This window comes from Vicia villosa, unplaced genomic scaffold (assembly GCF_029867415.1).
Source record: "Vicia villosa cultivar HV-30 ecotype Madison, WI unplaced genomic scaffold, Vvil1.0 ctg.003889F_1_1, whole genome shotgun sequence".
Taxonomy (NCBI): domain Eukaryota; kingdom Viridiplantae; phylum Streptophyta; class Magnoliopsida; order Fabales; family Fabaceae; genus Vicia; species Vicia villosa.
The window spans coordinates 38,267-57,982 of NW_026706329.1; the positions used below are offsets into that span (position 1 = coordinate 38,267).

At 37.8% G+C, this 19,716-nt stretch overlaps 1 protein-coding gene across 1 annotated transcript; it reads left to right on the forward strand.

The window, feature by feature from the left end:
- The first annotated feature begins 3,893 nt into the window (after positions 1–3,893).
- LOC131641624 (uncharacterized) lies at positions 3,894–5,360 on the forward strand. Its single transcript, XM_058911927.1, has 2 exons — positions 3,894–3,979; positions 4,091–5,360. Exons 1-2 carry the CDS (start codon positions 3,894–3,896, stop codon positions 5,358–5,360), a joined length of 1,356 nt encoding a protein of 451 aa, XP_058767910.1.
- Positions 5,361–19,716: the final 14,356 nt, after the last annotated feature.

Genomic DNA, 19,716 nt, shown 5'->3' on the forward strand with positions numbered 1-19,716 from the left:
TATTGTATTACATGCAGGATTATCTCTTTTTCACTCTTTTATTTTCTTCCCATAGGCTTATAGTTAGTGTATAACAACACTATGAATTGATTCATCACATACTGAGTATGTGTTGCCTCTTGTGTAACTTCTGACGCATGATCTCACATTTCTTCATTTATACTTTCATGCTCAGTTGCTCTTCTACAGATTTTCTCTCAAGATCTCTCTTTTGTTGCACTCTGTTGTTGCACCATGGATACACACTCTGGATGCACACTTGATGCACACTCAATGCACACATTTAAGTTTGAAGTTTGATCTATATATAGCTTGATGTGTTACCGTTGGAATCTAGTCGTTGGAGACTGCTTTGAATGCTTTGTGTCGATTAAATCAGTAATGACAAGTGTTGTTCACGGCAGAATCTTATTTTCAGTGTGTCCAAAAATGGTGTGCAGCCATCAGATTTGCGCTAGAAGCCCAATCAGGAGGCCCAAACAGAGTGTTTTTTGTATGTTATAGTTTTCAGCCAAAAAGATGCAGCATGGGCCAAGGGGGGAACGAGATAGTAAAAGCCCAAGGAGTGTTGTTTGATTTCAATTTTTGTAAAAAAAGAATTAAAATAAATAACTAAAAAAAGAAAATTAGGGTTTTCTATGTCTTGTGGCGAATTAACTTCCTAACTCAGCCTCTCTCCTCACTTCGTCTCTCTCTTACTGGAGCGATTTCTGGCAGTGTCGCCACCGCCATCGCCTCCTTGTTCCGCCCTCTCATCAATAAAGATTTTGCCCAAAATTCATGTCCGAAATCACAGCTTTCCTCATTTCGCACACCACCTTCTCACGCTCATGGATCCGAGGGACATGTACGAGAACCATATTAAGTTCCACAAGAAGTTAAAGGATTCGAAGAAATAGGAACCTGAATTGATAACTCGAAGATGATGACGCTCAACTTCAGATAACCAGAGGCGATGCAATAATCTTCCGAATACGACGAAATGCGCGAAGACACAAAGATGAAGAAGATGATGATTCAGGTAATTTCTTGATTGTTTCAGTCCTCGTGCTTCACTATTCTTCTTCTTCTTCTTCTTCAATTTTATGAGATTCTGTGAACTCTGCGAATTATTGTTCTTGCGCAAAAACTGAAAAATGAATGGAGAGTCTTGAGAGTGTTGCTGTTGCCGTGTGTTGAGGGTGAGTCTGAGATATGTAAAATTGATGGAAGCTGAGCTCGATTGAATGGAGCTTCAAAGGTTGAAGCTCCTTCAATGGTGAATAGAGCGTGTGGTGAGGGTGATTGAAGGTGATGCGTGTAGGAAGAAATGAATGGTGAAATGGTGTGGGGAGAGGGATTTGAAGGTAATGATGTGAATATATAAAGCATGAGAAGGTGGAGAATTCAGTTAGAGGAGAATTGATTAGAGACTTAAGATTGAGAAAATCTGTTATGAATGGTGGGTATGATTGAAGTTGGTTGGAGTTGGTTACATTTTTGTTTTGACAGTTATAGGTGGTTAGTGTTGTTAGTAGTTAGTTGGGATTTTGATTTGGTGGTTGGAAATTGACAGTTAGGATGAGAGGGGGCGAAAATGTTAGTTATGATTCTGTTTGAAAGTTGGGAATTAGTTAATGATTAGGAGTTCTGGTGGTTATGTGTTAGTAACTGAATTTTTTCTCTGTTTCTTATATGAAGGGTATTTATTCTGCCAGCCTTGATTTGTTAGGAGCTGAACTTGGTGCCGATAATTGATGAGTTGATATGAAGTAGTCGTATTACGGTGTGCGATGCGTGACTGTTGAACCTTTTGTAAGTTGCTGCCAAATTAGTCTGAGGTTATCCTTTTGCTTGAACTATTTTTCTGTTGCAAGATTTTTGTTCGAAACAACTTAGTCACGGTTTAGGTGCATGTGTAGAGTTGTTTGAATGGCTGGATTTTGTTCTGTTTTGGTGTTTGGATATGTAAATGAGAGCTGCTGAATTTTATGAAACAGTTTTGTATGATTGACTTTTGCATGATGGACTGTTAATGAAGCTTTATGGTATGATGCTTGATTGTTTTGATTTTGAATGTGTAGTTTGGTTGTATGTATTGATGCAGATAGGTGTGTCACCGTGTGTGAATGGATGTATGTAGATATGTGAGTTGATACTATGGTTTAGAATTGGTGGAATGAAGTTGCTGTTTTGAAATGTAATGTTATGAATGAGATTTTGAATTGAACTGGCTTTAGTTTGATCTTGCAGGTTTAAACTTCCGTTGGAAGCATTAGCTGGATCTTTATCCAAAAAGGAAATACTCATTTTTAGTCAATTCTTTCTTCAATAAGATTCTGGTTGCTGTAGGCACCCTCATGGGTCATGAAGAATCAAAACTCATTCCCGCAGCATTAGTACTGATGGAGGATGAGAAATACGATGAGGCTGAGAACCATGGACACTGAAGAGAGCCATTGTGTGATTGAAGGGAACAAGAAGGAAGAGTGATAGCTATATGTTTTTGTAACTTTATTTTTGTGTAATCTTTTCCCAATGTGTAATATAATTAGATATGTGATGTTGTAGTGATCTGTTTTGTATCCATGTATGCGTTAGGAACTGATGATGAACCATAATGGGCAGTTTGGTGAGCAGGGCCCTTGCAAAGATTATTTGTGTTCTATCATAGATATTATTTATGAAATAATAGCTTGGGCTAATGGCTTGACTTATAGTACTTTGGCTTGTAATGACTTATTCCAAGTGAGGCCCTTTTCCCACCATTTCCAAATTTGCATCTTGATTGAATGAACTACAAGGTATGATGAGAAATAACCGAAAACCACGTCATGGAATTTTAGTCAAAAATCAAATTTCTAAGTTTGACTTTGTCTCACCTCAAACTCTTGTACAAAATTCAAAGCATATGATTTATAGTATAAGCAGCCAAGCAAACGAATCTCGGATTACATGATAAGACCCCGATGAAATCATAATATGTTGAGATAGCCCATATAGTGATCATAACAAAATCTTGCAATCCACTGGTAAACCCAAGCATCGAGGTCTAAGAGACCTAATCCCTTAGTCATGTACCAGACATCATTTTGCGCTTGATGAAAAGATAAATAAGCCTTTGTTCTAAGACTCATGTGAGACCCCAATTTGCTATGCGACCCTTGATCCCATGCTTTTGGATGTTTTATGATGCATGAGTTATGTTAATGCCTTAATGGAGAGATGTAAATGAAATGCAAAGCCTAAGTCAGTTAGAAATAAATAGGTGGGCAAATTTTAGGGTGCAACAAAAGGGAGTCATGCCCCTTGTGGTGAGACAAATCCTATTCCGGATTTAGAGTGTACACTTATTATAGGAGACTGGTATAGTCATTTTGATCTCAAGGGAGTAGTCCCAAAGAAGTCAATTTGACACCCATTGCTTAGTGGAGGCCTCTTTGAAAGTAACTTTGTTGACCATGTAGTTGGGAATACATCGTTGCGTTCAACTAGGCTGTAGAAGCTGGGGACCTAGAAACCCTTAACCAATATTGGCCATTAAGATGTAGTGTGGAAACTATGTCTGGATTCATTTTCAGAATAGTTGTTACACGAGGCTACGCTCAGATGAGGTTCTCTTGGATTTTGTTCAAATGAGTATGTTGATACAGAGTTTACAATCTCCAAGTTGGGCTGCTTGATTCTGGGAAACAATAGAACCTTGATCTACTGGTACAAAATAACTATAGTACACACCTTTGTGATGGGTAGACCTTCGGCTCCATGCTCGTGACTTTGAACCCTCAAGCCCATGTTTTTGCTATGTTTGCATTCATTAATCCATGCATAAAAAACATAATATCTTTCAAGGAATTAAAAGAAACCTTTTGTTTTGTAAACATTATAGGGTGGAACCTGAAAGAAGAAAAACCATGAAATATACTTTAAAGAGTTTAGAGGTGGACGAATTAAGAAAGCTAGGATCTTTGATTGTTGATCAACACAAGTTTTGTAGCAAGTATGGAAGATTGTTGTATCTCCTCAGAACCAAGATGGAAGAAGGAATCCTCTCCACTTTGGTCCACTTTTATGACTCATGATATCATTGCTTCACCTTCCCTGATTACAGACTATTGCCTACCTTGGAAGAGTATTCAAGCATTATTAGGTTACCTATTACCGGAAGAGTTCCTTTCACTGGTTTAGAACAAAATCCCAAGCCTTGTGAGATTGCAAAGTCTACTCATTTGAGAAAAGGAGAAATTGAAAAGAACATGGTTACTAAAGGAGGATTACCTGGATTACCTGCTGAGTTCTTAATTGAGAAAGCTCTCACCTTGTCAAGAGAAAGAAAGGAAGAAGACTTTGAAGCTGTTTTTGCCTTGCTGGTGTATGGGTTGTTCTTGTTCCCAAACATTAACAACTTTGTTGATATGAATGCCATCAAGATCTTTATGAAGAAGAATCCTATTCCTACCTTACTTGGGGACACTTACTATTCTATTCATCTTAGAAATTCCTATGGAAAGGGAATGGTTACCTGTTGTACTCCATTTCTATACAAGTGGTACATATCTCATCTGTCTGACACCTCTGAATTCTGGAGCCAGAAAGAAGGATTGAAATGGTCACACAAGATCATGACTCTTACCAACAATGAGATTGTTTGGACAAACAATCACTTTTGTAGAATGAAGACCTTAGACAGCTGTGGTGATTTCCTTGATGTGCCTCTCATTGGTACAAAAGGAGCAATCAGCTATAGACCTGTGTTAGCTCGTCGTCAATTTGGGTTTCCCATGTACAAAAGACCAAGGAGCAATTTATTGGAGGGATTCTTTCTGGAAGAAAGAGTTGAGAACAAGGAGTTTAGAGAAAGGATTGCTAATGCTTGTCATCCAAGTCATAGAAAAGAAATCAAAGATTGGAAGACCAAAGGGGATCTCCCTCCTGAACCCTTTGATAGTTGGGTCACTGCCAGAGCTGCTGAAATGAGAATTCCTATTCTCCCTGGAACATCTGCACCCCCAATTGAGGAGTATGTTCCACCCATTGTAGTTCGTTCAACAATTGAAAGTCTCCAAGAAGCTCTAAGAAAGATGAAGAAATCAATAGACCATTGGAAGAAGAAGTTTGAGTATTCTGATGCTGAAATAGGAATGTTGGAAGAATCCTATGAAGAAGTGCTAAAAGAAAAGAATGATCTACTATTCCTTCAAGACCCTTGGCTCATAGCTAAGGATGCTACTATTGCCAAGTATGAAAAAGAAAAGAAAAGGAAGCAAAAAGAAGAAGATCTCTCTCCAAAAGAAGCTGCATGGAAGAGTATTGTTGAGAAGCTAGAGAAAGTCAAGCTGAAGAAAAAGAAGACTCAAGATGATATGGATACTTCTCACTAAGCTTTGATGATCACTCTTGGATTTTAGTAACTTTCTTTGTTTGTTTCTACTTTGTAACTCTTGAAAGTAGTTTATGACTTGGTTGTCCCTTGTCCCTTTGTACGCATCAAAAGAAAATGGTTCTTCGAATTCGATGACCCTCGATGACCCTTATATGTACCAAGGTTGCCTTTGTCCCATTATTATTAATGAATTAAATTTCTTTTTCAAGTTACTATATAGTGTTTACATTTACAAAACTCTTAAATAAATCTTTGAAAGATATTATGATATATTTTGAAAATTAATAAAAAGAGTCTTTTGCATTGCATGCATCATACCACATTCACATTCCCATTCACATCTGAGACAGAGTCTTATTCATTCCCCTCTCTCTTCAAAGTCAACATGACGCACCAGTATAATACTCGCACCAATCGTCAAAGAATGGAAGACGGTATTGTTGATGACCAAGAATGGCAAGAAGAGGTTGATGTTCTACGCTATGGTATTGAAAGATTAACTTCCATGGTTCAAGAGTTGGTGGCTGCTCAGAATCAGCCATAACCCAAGCTCAAACTACTGTGATCTTCGAGATAGAAACTGCTCAGATTCTTGCAATTCCTACAATTCCTGTGACGAATCCTACAACCACCAGGCCATATGGGATAGAGATGGATTTCCAATAGGCTGGACAACAGATTCCTGTTCCACAGACAACCATCCCTCAAGCTATTATGACTGCTACTCCTACTGTTATAAACACTGTTCCTCTTCACAACGAACAGGTTTTCCATGGTGCTCCTTGTGAAGGTATGGTTAGACAAGAAGAATTTGAAGACCAATTCCTGGAAATAAAAAAAGAGATCAAGGCCCTTAGAGGAAAAGATCTATTTGGAAAAGAAGTGAATGATTTATGCTTGGTTCCGAATGTCAGAGTTTTAGCCAAGTTCAGACTCCCAGAATTTGAGAAATATAAAGGAAATTCTTGTCCTCACAGTCACCTGATCATGTATGTAAGGAAAATGTCCATGCACACCGAAGGTCAACACTTGTTAATTCACTACTTTCAAGATAGCTTATTTGGAGCTGCTTTGAAATGGTATATGGGTTTGGATAGTACCCACATCCGTACTTTCCATGACCTGGGTGAAGCTTTCATCAAACAGTACAAGTATAATATTAATATGGCACCGGATAGAGATCAACTTCGTGTTATGTCCCAAAAGGAAAAAGAGTCCTTCAAAGAGTACGCGCAAAGATGGCGTGAACTAGCTGCTCAAATCATTCCTCATATGGAAGAGAAAGAAATGACCAAGGTGTTCCTCAAAAAACTGAGCACATTTTATTACGAGAAAATGGTAGCAAGCGCTCCCAATGATTTTACTAAAATGGTAAACACGAGGATGCGGGTTGAAGAAGGTATCCGAAAAGGTCGATGTAATACGGTGGGAGAACTGACTTTTCGAAATGTTGCGGATAGCAAGAGTCCCCACCGACTTTTATTTTATTCAATTGTAAAGGCTAAAAGAACAGGAAAGACCTTTGAAAGATTTTGAGTTCGGGGTGTAGGTTATACAAAGGGAAGGTGTAAGCACCCTTTGTATCCATGGTTATCCATGGGCTCGTAATTTCTTAGCTCACTTTGTTTGTTTGAATTGTTTAAAAACTGTCATGTGTGTTTAGAAAATATTTGGATAAGAACTTTTGCTTGTAAATAAGCGTAGTCTTTTTGAAAATATTCCTTGAAATGAAGTGGAAAAAAGTATTTGAAATTGAATGATGAGTAAGCATTTAAGAGCACCTACCCTAAGTTTGAAGAGTCTGTTCTTTTAGCTTCTCAGGGTGAAGGGGCTATCCATACCATAAGAGGGTAGGTAGTCCTTTCATTGGATATTGAAGGGTCATCGAGAAATATCGTTCGCCATAAAACTGTCCCTACCATATAGAGGGCAGGTAGTCTCGGGGAATGATATAATAGTCATTTTAGGCAACAGTAAGGATACCTTAGCAATCGAAGGGACGATCATCATTTATCGAGGCAACGTCGAGGGACGAGATCACTTTATCGTAGGCAACTCGAAGGGACTATGATCTTTTATTCTGAGGGACTATGATGATTTGAATTCGTAGGCAGCATGTGCTAAGGTATCCTCGTATCCGAGGGACTTGACTATTTTATAAATCGAAGGCAGCAATAAGAGTGGTTATCTTAAAGGTGTGTGTGTGTGTAGCAATCATGTGATCGTATTCGGATATTTATCTTGAATTAGTGAGTTACGTTCAATTTAATTATCTTGCACTCCCTATTTACTAACCACGCAGTTAATAGTATACAGAAATTTAAAACAGTTTATGGGTGCGGAAAGTAAAATGCGGAAAGTAAAGTCCTAATTACTATTACATCAAAATCGAATGAGCGACCTATACACCTTCTAGAATTTAAATGACAGAAAATAGTATAATTAAATAAAAGGTAAAAATTAAATAAAGACGGAAATTAAATAGCATAATTTAAATAATTAAATCAATAGCAAAAATTAAATAAGCAACCATGCGCCAATCAAGAGTTTTGAGATGAGAAGAGAATCGCAAATTGAAATTAAGGTTTAGTGAAAAAGTTTGATTTAAAGAAAATTAACTGAAATCCTAAATTAATATAATCATAGAACTAATCCTAATTTAAAAATTTTGTTTAAGATTTAACTAAATAAAAATCTAAAAGTAATTATTTTATGACTAAATAATTAAAAATAATTAACTAGTTAATACCTAAAGAATATTTAATCAAAAGAAACCTAGTTCTAAAATTAAAATATTTTTTTTGAGTTTTTTAATTGGTTGATTTTAATAAAAATAATAACTTAAATAAGTTAATAAAAATATAAAACTAAAAGAGAATATAAAATAAGTAAGGGAGAAAAAGAAATCAGGCCTGGGGGTGTCTTCAAAAATCAACTGGTGTAAAAAAAAGGTTCAGCCCAATAACAAAGCTTGCAACGTTTCCGGTCCGGTATGGCGCAGTCCTGAAGGTGTATGGTGGTAAAGTGCGTCCTGGGGCCTTTGATCATGTTCCATGGAGATCTGATGGTTGACGCTTGAGGGCGTAGCGTGAGATTTTATGGACAACACACACAGGATCCGAGAGAGCAACATAACACAAAGTTTGTCCAAAAATTATTTGAACCTTAGCAAGGTTCGAACCCCAGTCATCAAAGTCATAGGCATCCTATTTACCAATCCGGCTACGCATTCAATTCATTATATCATTAGTCCACAAAAAATAAATATAGAAATATGCAATAAATGGAATTAGTCAAACGCTGGGGACCAGCATCCCACGCGTGCACTAATGAGAGGGAGAGAGAATCCTTTGAACATTTGACCAGCCAATCAGATTTGGAGAGAGGGAGCGTCTTCGTTGACCAACAAATTAAAACATGCCACGTAACGGTCAGCAATCTAGTGGCCACTGTTCATCATCTTCTACGCGTGGTGCTGCGGAATTTCCTGCGGAAATTCCCATGAACTTTCCTGCGGATTTGCTTGCCAGTTTGTCTTACTCCATGGCAACGATTCAGGACCTACGAAAAACGACCAAACAAGGGAATCTAATAGCCCAGATCACGTATGAGAACTAAAGGAGCGTAATATGGACCATTAGCCTGACCATAGGCAATAAAAACCAGGTTTTTCTAAATATTATTTTTTATTTACTTTATTATTTGATTATTTAGATTAAGGGTTAATTAACTATGTTTAGTCTAATCAATTTATTTAATTAGGATTAGAATATAAATTAGGACTAGGTCTATAATTATTTAGAATTAGTTTCCCGATTATTTCGATTATTCGATTTAATTAATTTAATCAATGTTAATTGTTAAAAAAATCACAAAAACCTTAGGAAGGTTATCTTGTATTAGGGTTTGCCCAATCCCACTGGCCACTTGGCCAAGATATTAGGATTTAATTTATTATTCGTTTTGACTAAATCTATTGGTCGCCATAGGTAATAATCAATTATTTAATTATTTAATCAATTGAAATAAAAATAACATTTATCTTGCTAAAAGATTTTAACCATCTTATTGGTTACGATGATTAGGATTTCTCCTTATCAATTCGTTATTATTTGTAATAAAATCTATTGATTATGAGGGATAACGATAAAATTAATAAATCAATAATTAAAATACCTTAATTTGCTAAAAGTGATAATCGAATCAATCGATTAGAATTACTAGCAATCCTCTACTAATCTATTAATTATGGTGTTCAAACCTATTGATCATTGCGATTATTAGTGCATATTAAATCAGGGTCGTACGCCAAATCTTAAAACACTCATGTCTTCAATACTGCGAATTTCGAAACTGCGAATAAGGTAATTCAAAATGCCTTGCAAAACCACAAATTTCAAAACTACGATAAGGTAACTCAAAATACCTTCAAACAATTTCATAATCAAATCTAAGGCGTACTACCCTGCCCCGAACTACGTAGACTCTGATCCTCCATAAGGAGGTACGTAGGCACTTGGATAACCAAGGCGAGTCCCCCTCCCCAAAACCTCAATTCGTTCAAATCTCACTTTTCGCCCTCTTCACTTCTTTAGCTATTAACCTCAATAATTTTTCCATAAACCTTTACCTTACAAATGAAAACCTTAGGAAAGGGTTAAGGGTGCCTAACACCTTCCCTTGACCCGAATATAATAACTTACCCGAAATTCGCTTAACTGCGTAGGGTTTCCTATTCGCCCTAGTAGAATAGGTGGCGACTCTAAAAGCTTAATTTTTAGGGCAGGTTGCTACAGCTGGCGAATCCACTGGGGACAACCTAAATGGTGAATTATTATGCTCCTATACGTTTTTGCAGGGTTTAGGTTTTTTGGTAAATTACCCAGGTTTTTGGCGAATTTTTAGGGTTTGGCTAATTTGCCAGGGTTAGGGTTTTGGATTAGGATTCAGGTTTTTTTCTTTTCTTTTTTATATTTAAATATTTAAATATTTATTTATTTACAATTTCTTGGATTTAGGTTTTTTCATATTTAAATATTTAAATTTTCGTTTATGTATTTATTTACAATTTCTAGGATTTAGGTTTTTATATTTAAATATTTAAATTTTATTTATTTATTTATTTATTTATTTGCAATTTATTTATTCATTTACAATCTCATTCATTTACATCAATTTAATCAAATATTTTTATTAATTGAATATTTGTTGTTTTATTGTATTCTGTTGGGATATTATAAATCGCGTTAAAACATAAGTGTGGGAATTATCCTTAAGACCAGGGGGGACTTGCATCACCTACGAGTCTTATTGATAATTCCACTCAGAGTGGGTTGAATATCCGGAAATGTCCAAAACGAGGCTTGACTTTGTTAAGGGCAGGACTTGGTATTTGGCTGATCACTCTGAGAACCTACCCCTAAAACTCGAACCTCATGGATAAATGAGTTGTTCTAAAGTCCAAAGAGACAAAAAGTCTCGGAGGCTACGAACGACCCCATGAGACCTTCTAGAACATACCAATGGGAAGGGTAGGCACCCTAAGCCGTTACGTCGGACCTATGAACCTAGGGCTTATGTGCTTATGTGCTTATTATATGCGTGCAATTGATATACTACGAATGTCTTGCGTTTTAATTTTGCAGGTATTCCTACGTGTACCCTGGCCTGCAGGGACTCTATTTCCAAAACCATGTCCTTCCCACGAAGGACACCTCCATTTATGCACGTCAATTGGCCTCTCGATGGCCATGAGGCCTAGTGACTGTCTTGAACAGTCACCCCGCGCCTGCATCTACGCACTCCCTAGCCTGTAGGGAGTTTCTTTTTATATCTTTGTATTGTTACAACTACGTGTCCTTCCCACAAAGGACACCTCCATTTATGCACGTCAATTGGCCTCTCGATGGCCATGAGGCCTAGTGATTGTCTTGAACAGTCGCCCCGCGCCTGCATCAACATACTCCCTAGCCTGTAGGGAGTTTCTTTTTATATCCTTGTATTTTTACAACTACGTGTCCTTCCCACGAAGGACATCATCGTTTACGCACGTCAATTGGCCTCTCGATGGCCATGAGACCTAGTGACTGTCTTGAACAGTCACCCCGTGCTTACATCTACGCATTCCCTAGCGTGTAGGGATTATATTTCTAAAATCGCATCCTTCGTACGAAGGACATCTTCGTTAGCATACGTCAATTTGCCTCTCGATGGCCATGAAATCTTGTGACTGTCTTGAACGCTCACCCCGTGCTTATTCTCGCGCACCCTCTAACTTGTAGGGTTTGGATTTCCATTTATGCATCTTCAATCCCTAGCCTGTAGGGATTTCACTTCGTCTGATATCGTCCTTAGATAGGTTGTGTTCCGCATAGAGAATCTTCCCACGAGGGACAACTTCATTAGTGCACGTCGAATGGCCTCTCAATGGCCATGAGATTTGGTGATTGTCTTGAACGGTCATCAGCTGCTACTTTCCGCGCACTCCCTAATCTAAGGGATTCCCATTGGCGTGTCATAACATCTAGCTTGCAAGGATTTTGCTAAGATCTAATGTTTCCTCAAAATCCACATAGGCTATCCTTAGGATTATATCGGTCGCACGTCTGCATTGCATATAAGGAGTCACGATGTACACAAGAAGAGGATTCTTTTGCATACACATGCATTTGCATTTTCATGCATTCATACATTTACATTTGCATTTCTATCTTCACCCACATCCATACTTACCGTGCTAGCCGGTTTCCCGAAACTCTCAAAGAAATCAAAAGGATCACGAACTATGGAGAAAGGAGAATAAAGTATTAGCTTGGTCCTACAAAAGAAAAAAGGATGTCTTTCACCATGCCAGCCACATGTTCAGGCCTTGTCGTAACAGGATCATAAATACAACTAAGGTTATCATCAAGCAAGGATTAGTTCCACAAAGAAGTTCCCTCATAGATACACTCAAGGAGTATCTAGTTATAAAGGGGTTCATCTATGAACATAGCGAAGCTTACAAGGATGCTCTACGATAACTTGGGGGGCAAGGATCAGTTCAACTGGGGCAATACCCTGAACAAAGATGCATAACTACGATGGCGGGAAGGCGACATGTGTTAACCCCACACCAAAGGGCAAAAGGGTCATAGGTTTTCTTTATCAATCTACAAACTCTGAAGGTTGCAAACGGTGTGATACTATCCTTAAGAAAAAAGCAAAAGAGGTTCAGTCAAAGGAAACTCATGAAGTTCCGAAATGATGAAAACCCACCGCTACCAATTTATTCCCGATAGGTTTGACATGCTCAAGGAGAGTTCGAGGTTACCCTTTACTTCTACAAGTCCATGAACTAAGGAGTAAAACAAAGTCATTGGATTAGCAAAGGAGATTGTCCCTAGGATTAATAGGTGTTTATCATGTCAAAATTGCAACCCCTACGATCGCTAAGTGTTACTCAGGATAAAAGTTGTACCTTCAGATTAGCAATTCTAATGGATGACCATGCAGGTTTTGGAGTCAATTCATTCGCTCACTACTACAACTTTCCACTCGCACACTTCTATGCTATTTTCAAATTCAAATTTAGGATTATTAACAAACTTAAAGGAGAATGACGAATACAAATAACTAAATATCGCTAAACGTATGCTTTCAAGGTAAGACCAAGCTGACGATGTACAGACATTGTTTCAATTCCTAAACAGTGGAGATATAAGGATGTTAATCTCTCGTCACCCCCTCGAGCCAGGAGTTGGAGTTTGTTTCTATTTTTCAAATAAACCTTGATTTCAACCAGGGGCATGGTAGATTTCGATTAATTCAATGGTGTATTTTGGTTGTCAAGAGAATCAGTCAATCCAAGCAAGGATTCAAGCAAAGGATCAAGCAAAGCAAAGGTTCAAGCATATTTTCTTCCTCGTGTTCATCCAAGATTGAGGAAGCAATGGAGATAACATTCACAACATCTTCTTCCTTAATACATCATTCAAGATCGAGGACGTATCAAAGTCGAAACTTACCAATCAAAATCAACATGGAAGTCACAACATTCAATATCCAAGGATCAATATTTCAAAAGGAGCGTCCAAAAAAAAGGAGGAAAGCGCCCGCTAAGTCAAAATGGAAAATTCCATATGAAAAAAAAACAAAATGACTTAGGCAAAAATTAGGGCATCGCGATGGATCAAATTCAAAGGAATTGGCTCATGCAAAAATAAGGGATAGAAAAAAAACAAAGGCGAAATACAAAGGATAATCTTGTGACTGCCAAATCATCGAATCTTCCCATCAACGCTTGGATCTCTACAACATTTTTCATCATTGCTTGGATCTCTACTAAGGCTTCTGCTCAACATCAAAACTAAAGCGACTCTCTTGCAAACAAAGCACATTCGTTGGATTAGGCGAATTTTTAGGATTTGGAGAACATCAAGGACAAAAGGGTGGGGTAAATAAAATTTTGAGCCTTATATCCGTTGTTTCTTAAACCACGAACCAGGCCAAGTTATAACATTCAAAAGTCCTAATTGAGGCAAGGTTAACTACGAAAGCATATTAAGCAGGATTTTGTTATACTGACTCCTAAGTTTGTTAAAACTGTTTCTAACCACTACGCTTCTTCAAACATTCATTTCTAATCATCCAGTACTAATTCATAACGGACTTCGATTTCAAAACTTGCATACGCATCGCATTGGAGTTACTTCTCGAAGGGTACAATGTTATCTACGAATATACACTTAGCAACAAGAAAATCTCGAAATTGGTCAATCAAAGGCGATCATTCCTATTAAAGACTCTTGAATGGGGGAACCACATCCAGAGGGTTCTCCTAAACAGGGGAAAAATTTCAAGGATTACAGGGGCATACGATCAAAGATCCTATTAACTAGGGGCATTCACCTTAAGGTCCAATCAACTTGGGTCACATCTCAATCGGGGGCATGTCAAACATGGGAGGAACTTAAACCAAAAGGATAGAACACTATGGATAACCCCCCATATCCTGGATATCAAGGGCACACCCTTCGACCTAAACATCGAAGTATATGTATCACATTCGTATGACAAGGTTATTTCTTGGAGCACCTCCTTCATGGCTTGGAGATCAGGGGCATCTTTTTTTCCACAAAAATATTGGGGCAGTGGATATCAAATCCATGGGGCGAACAATTCAAAAGGTTAAAGGTGTGGAGAACCTCTAAAGGTTAAAGGTGCGGAAAACCTCAAAAGGATTAAAGGTGTGAAAAACCTCAAAAGGGTTAGAGGTGTGAATAATTACAAAAGGTTAAAGGCGTGGAGAATTTTGAAAAGTCAAAGGCGTGGAGTAGTTCAAAAAACCCACACCGGGGCAAGACGCACAACAAAAGGAAAAGGCGTTCTCACACTTTACAACATCCGACAAATTTTTCTCCTAACTACGATTTTCAAAATTCAAAAATAGGGATTGGGAAGTCGCGCTGGCATCCAACAACCTTACAATATTAACAAGCTATATACGCTTTGGTTATCAACGACCTATCATCCGGGGCATTCGTATACTACATATCACAATCATTTTACAAAGGATATTTTGGCAATTACGAAGACATTATCAACGATCACTCAAATACAATCCGAACTTGGATTTGTTCTAACAAACATCCAAGTCATCACTCTGGTGCTAAACCATACGGTCCACCTGCTTCCCGGTAAACTTAATGTTGTCAGTAATCTCACTGATTGTTCATTCCCTAAACCGTACAATTTGGAGTTTTCCGGTAACCTTACCGTCGTCAGCTGTCGCACGCTCGCGAAAAAATGAACAGAGTCGCCACCAATATATTTATCCCATAAGGGAAAGGAATATCAGAAAACCTAGGAAAGGAAGGAACAGGGTCTTGCGACCAGAGAATCTAGGTACGGGAGTCGGTTACGCAAGGGGAAGGTATTAGCACCCCTCGCGCCCATCGTACTCGATGGTATCCACCTATGTTTGTTTCTATCTAAAGGGTGTGTATCTATGTCGAAATCTATATGCGAATGAATGCAAAATGTAGGGAAAAGAAAGAATTGTACTCGCACGGGCCCTACTCCGCTGCCTACGTATCCTTTTCAGGAATCAGAGTTACCGTAGCTCGGCTCACGATTTTTTGTTTGTTTGTGTTTTTTAGTTGGGCGGAGTTAACGTTCGCGCTCTTGCATAAAGGACGACCTACGATGCGATCGAGCGGAAATAACAATGCCCTTAGAAAGAAGAAAAAGAGAGATTGGTTTGTGTCTTTTAGGGTAGTTCCATAATGACAAAAACCCACTACAAGGCTTCGCACCACTTCCTTACTTTGTTTTGAGTCGGAACCTTTAATAAGCATTTTGAGTGTTTTTGGTTGGTGTTTTTTAAGGGAATTTATTTGTGATTTAGATCATACCAAAAAAGAGTTTTTGTTTTTTGAGTATTTAGAGAATGCACATCAAGGCCTACACCTCAATCGTTTCTCTAAATAGCGGCTAAGAAATACATTGAGGCCTACACCTCAATCATTTCTTCTCCGCTAAGTAGAAAAGAACATACATCGGGGCCTACGCCCCTATCATTTCTTTCCTACCATGAAAAATAGTAGCGGTATGATCCTCATCGATATTTATTAGATTTTTTAAGGTTGAAAAAGAAAAGGGAATAAAAGAGGGGACTAACCTATTTTCTAATCTAGAGTTATCATTCGAATCTAAGTCTAATGTTAACATGGTGACCAAATTCTAAAAGGAGCATTAAAATGGTATTAACAAAATGGGCCAAAGATATGGCCAAAAGCTAAGCAACAAAATCGCACAACAATTATACAAAAATAGCATGGAAATGGTACATAACAAATGAGAAAACAAATTCAAGCATTAGTACAAAATTATCCTAAAAATCTACTAGTTGTATGAGCTTTTAGTATTAATGAAATTCTAATTGATTAATGTCAAAATTAACCTAAAAAAACTACTATTTTTATGAGATATTTATGTGGGAAATTTTATCAATTAATGACTAAAAGAAACTACAAATTAAACTCTAAAAAAAAATCTAAAATCTATCAAGTTTTATATGAGTCAGGGGGGTGAAAATTGAAAGGGGTGTGCAGTCAGGAATAGGGCGCAGGCCCACATACTATTGGCCCAAGGCAGATTTTTTTGTATTGATTTTCAGCACAAGAAAAAAAAAGATAAGCATTGGGCTCAAATGGGGAGTGAGGATGGAATTTCGTGTAAGCAAGGCGCAAGAAAATTCAAATCTCTTTTCTGAATTTTCAATTCAATTCTATGTTAATTAATCCCTAATCAAAATCAATTACTTCAGACTTTATACTAATTAATCATGCAAATACTCCCATTTAATTCAATCAATTCAAACTTTATGTTAATTAAAATATATCAAATTTACATGTTGATTAGTCAATACATTAATTGATAATAAAATAAAAATAAAAAGGGGAATTAGGGCTTACATGACAATGTGGCTCTTGAGATTCTTGAAATTCAGACCTTCCTCTTCACGTGAACGGCGCGACGGCGCAACCTCCCTCAATTTCTCCGATTAGGTTCGACGCCATCACCAAAAATCACCATCGTATCCGCTTCACACTCTTCTCCAGTCTCTCTCTTACACTTTCTCGATCTCAAAGCTTCTGTTCTCATCCCCGATTCTGTTCTCAACATCACTCGCTCCTCGTCTCCGCTTGCTCTCTCATCAACTCTCGAACGAAATCGAAGGCGGAGTGTGTCCAGTGAAAGCCGGGGAAGATCCTCAAGAAATCATGTAAGCTCACTCAATTCTTCCTCTCTTCTTTCCGACTTCGTCTCCCTCCACTGTGCGTTCAATATCGTTGATGCGTTGTTGTTGATTTGTTGTAGATGGATCTGATGCCGAGTAACGATTCGTGATGAAGAATTGTGCGTTGAAGATGATATCGATGCTGAGCGAGGATGAAGAAGAGATGCTCTTGAATCATTGAAGCTTGAAGAGGAACGATGATGTAAGGAAGGTGGAATTCGATGAAGATTGGAGAGCTTTTTCTGGTTCTTTGCAGAATTCGTGAAGGGAGGTGAACAAAGAAAATCACTCTTTCTAGGAATTTTGTTGAGGAGTCATAGAATGAAGAGTGAAACGTGAATGGAGGAGTTTCTGTTATCAGTTTTTTCTGTGAATTGAAGGTTAGTGAAGATGAAGGTGATGATTGAAGACTGAAGAGGATCGAGAGAGAATCCGGATGAATGGTGTGGAGAGTGAATGAATATGAGAATGGAGAATGGTGAGAAGTGGTGGATGAAGAATCGAAATGGTGGGAGATGAAGAGAGAGTTGAAGACTGAGAGAAGATATGTGTGAATTGTGGAAGGTGAAAATGAGCGTGAACCTTTGAATGGAGGGTGAGGTCTGAATATATAGAGGAGGGTTGCTGAGTCAGTTAGAGGATAGGGAAGTGTGAGCCATGGGATTGAGAAAATCGGTTATGAATTTGAGGGTGAGGATTGATTCAGTTATAAGGGTTAGAAGTTGGTTACATTCTGTTACAAAAGTCAGTTAGGTTGTTAGTTTGAAAACAAAGTTAGTAAGTTATAGGACAGTTAGCATTCTGTTTGGTAGTTAAAGGTTGGGATCAAGTGGAATAGGTTCTGTTATGAAGGGCTGTTTAGAAAATGTTAGTTATTTTTGTTTTGGTGGTTATTCTTTGATTTTGCAGGGTACTCGTGAATTATATTGGAATCAAGAGCTTGGCGAAAATCTATTTGTTGCACATGGAAGCTGAGCTTTGGACAGGATTGAGCACAATGTGGATCTTTGGAAATTTTGTGGGGCAATTTGGAATATGGTAAGTTTGTAAAAAGTTAGTTGTGATATGCATAGTAACAACTTCAGAACCGTTATAGTCAGTGTTAGGTGAATGTTAGTTTGTGGTTGAGAGGTCGACAGTATGTAAGTTTGATCTTCTGACTCGGATCTTTGTAGTGCATAGCTGCTTTCCTTTTAATTGCGAATCCAAATTGATCGAACTCGCATTTTGGTATCGGCTTATGAATGGCTGCAAGTTCCTGGCCTCGACTGAACCAACTTCTAACTCAATTAGCTTGTGTTTAGCTACTGAATGTGTGGATTTTCTTGAATGAACTTGGTGTGGTTAATTGAGTAGGTTTGGAAAGTTAGTATGCTAAGTTTCTGTTATTGTTATGTTATGGTAAGTTACTTGTGATGCTTTGTGTCCTGTTTTGGTTTCCTGTATGAATTGAATGCCTCTGTTTTCATGTTGCAGAATTTCTCTTTGTTTTTGGATGACAATGTGAATTGTTTTTTATTGTAATGATTGTCGGTTCTGTTCTGAATTGTGCAGCTTTTGTGTTGATAATTGTTTTCTTTTATGCAGGTATGGTACTGTTTGCATTATAGTAGGCTTTTCTGCAATTGGAACCATGGAAGAATGTGGATTTCCTCTAATGCTATCACACTGTCAGCTAGCACCATAGTGAAGGCAAAGTGGAGTAGACTTGAAGGATTTGAGAGGACTTTTAAGATCAAATATGTAATTCTCATGTATAATACCCGTGTAATATGCTTTTGGCACTTTGTAATGGAACTTGATTATTGTAATGAACCTTGGATTTTTGAACTTAAACCGTTAGCGCAACTTGAATTTGTAAGAAAACTTTGTCTTGTGATTTTAGCATTCAAATGACACATCTTAAGCTTGAACACTCTTTGACTTTAGGTCCACAAAATCCATGGTGCACTAACTCTTGCATTTGAAGCGACAACATTGTCCTGACCAAAGTCTCTACTAGCTCACTTCTTATACCAGTGCACTTGTACCACAATAATACTTGCGTCTTTGAACATGATAAGAAATAAAGCCCAGCAGAACACTTTAACATAAGATCCAATAAAACTCACTTGAATTAACCAACTCAAACTCCCTGACAAAAATTCTAATCTTCTGATACATATAGGGAAATAAACTCTAAACTCTTGATCTTGGTGAGTCGTGAGGAAAAATGGCCTTGTAGCTTAATGACAGAGAAGTCCATAATAACCATGAGTTTAAACCCTGATTTCAATCACCTAAAGCATACAGGGGAACCAGTTGAAAAGTCCATAATAACCATGAGTTTAAACCCTGATTTCAATCACCTAAAGCATACAGGGGAACCAGTTGAAAAGTCCATAATAACCATGAGTTTAAGCCCTGATTTCAATCACCTAAAGCATACAGGGGAACTAGTTGAAACAGGTTAATTTAAGGTGGGAGCCTCAAAGCTATGTGGAAGCCCTACACTTTCAACCAATGATCCCAAGCCAAATTTATTGATTAATGATGCATGATGTGTTAGATGACCTAATGGGAGGTATGTAGA

Excerpts from the sequence above, each read along its gene's own strand:
- LOC131641624 (XM_058911927.1), top strand. The coding sequence starts at position 3,894 with ATGAAATATACTTTAAAGAGTTTAGAGGTGGACGAATTAAGAAAGCTA. Across the intron at positions 3,980-4,090 it reads CAACACAAGTTTTGTAGCAA|ACTATTGCCTACCTTGGAAG; the intron begins GTATGGAAGATT and ends CCCTGATTACAG.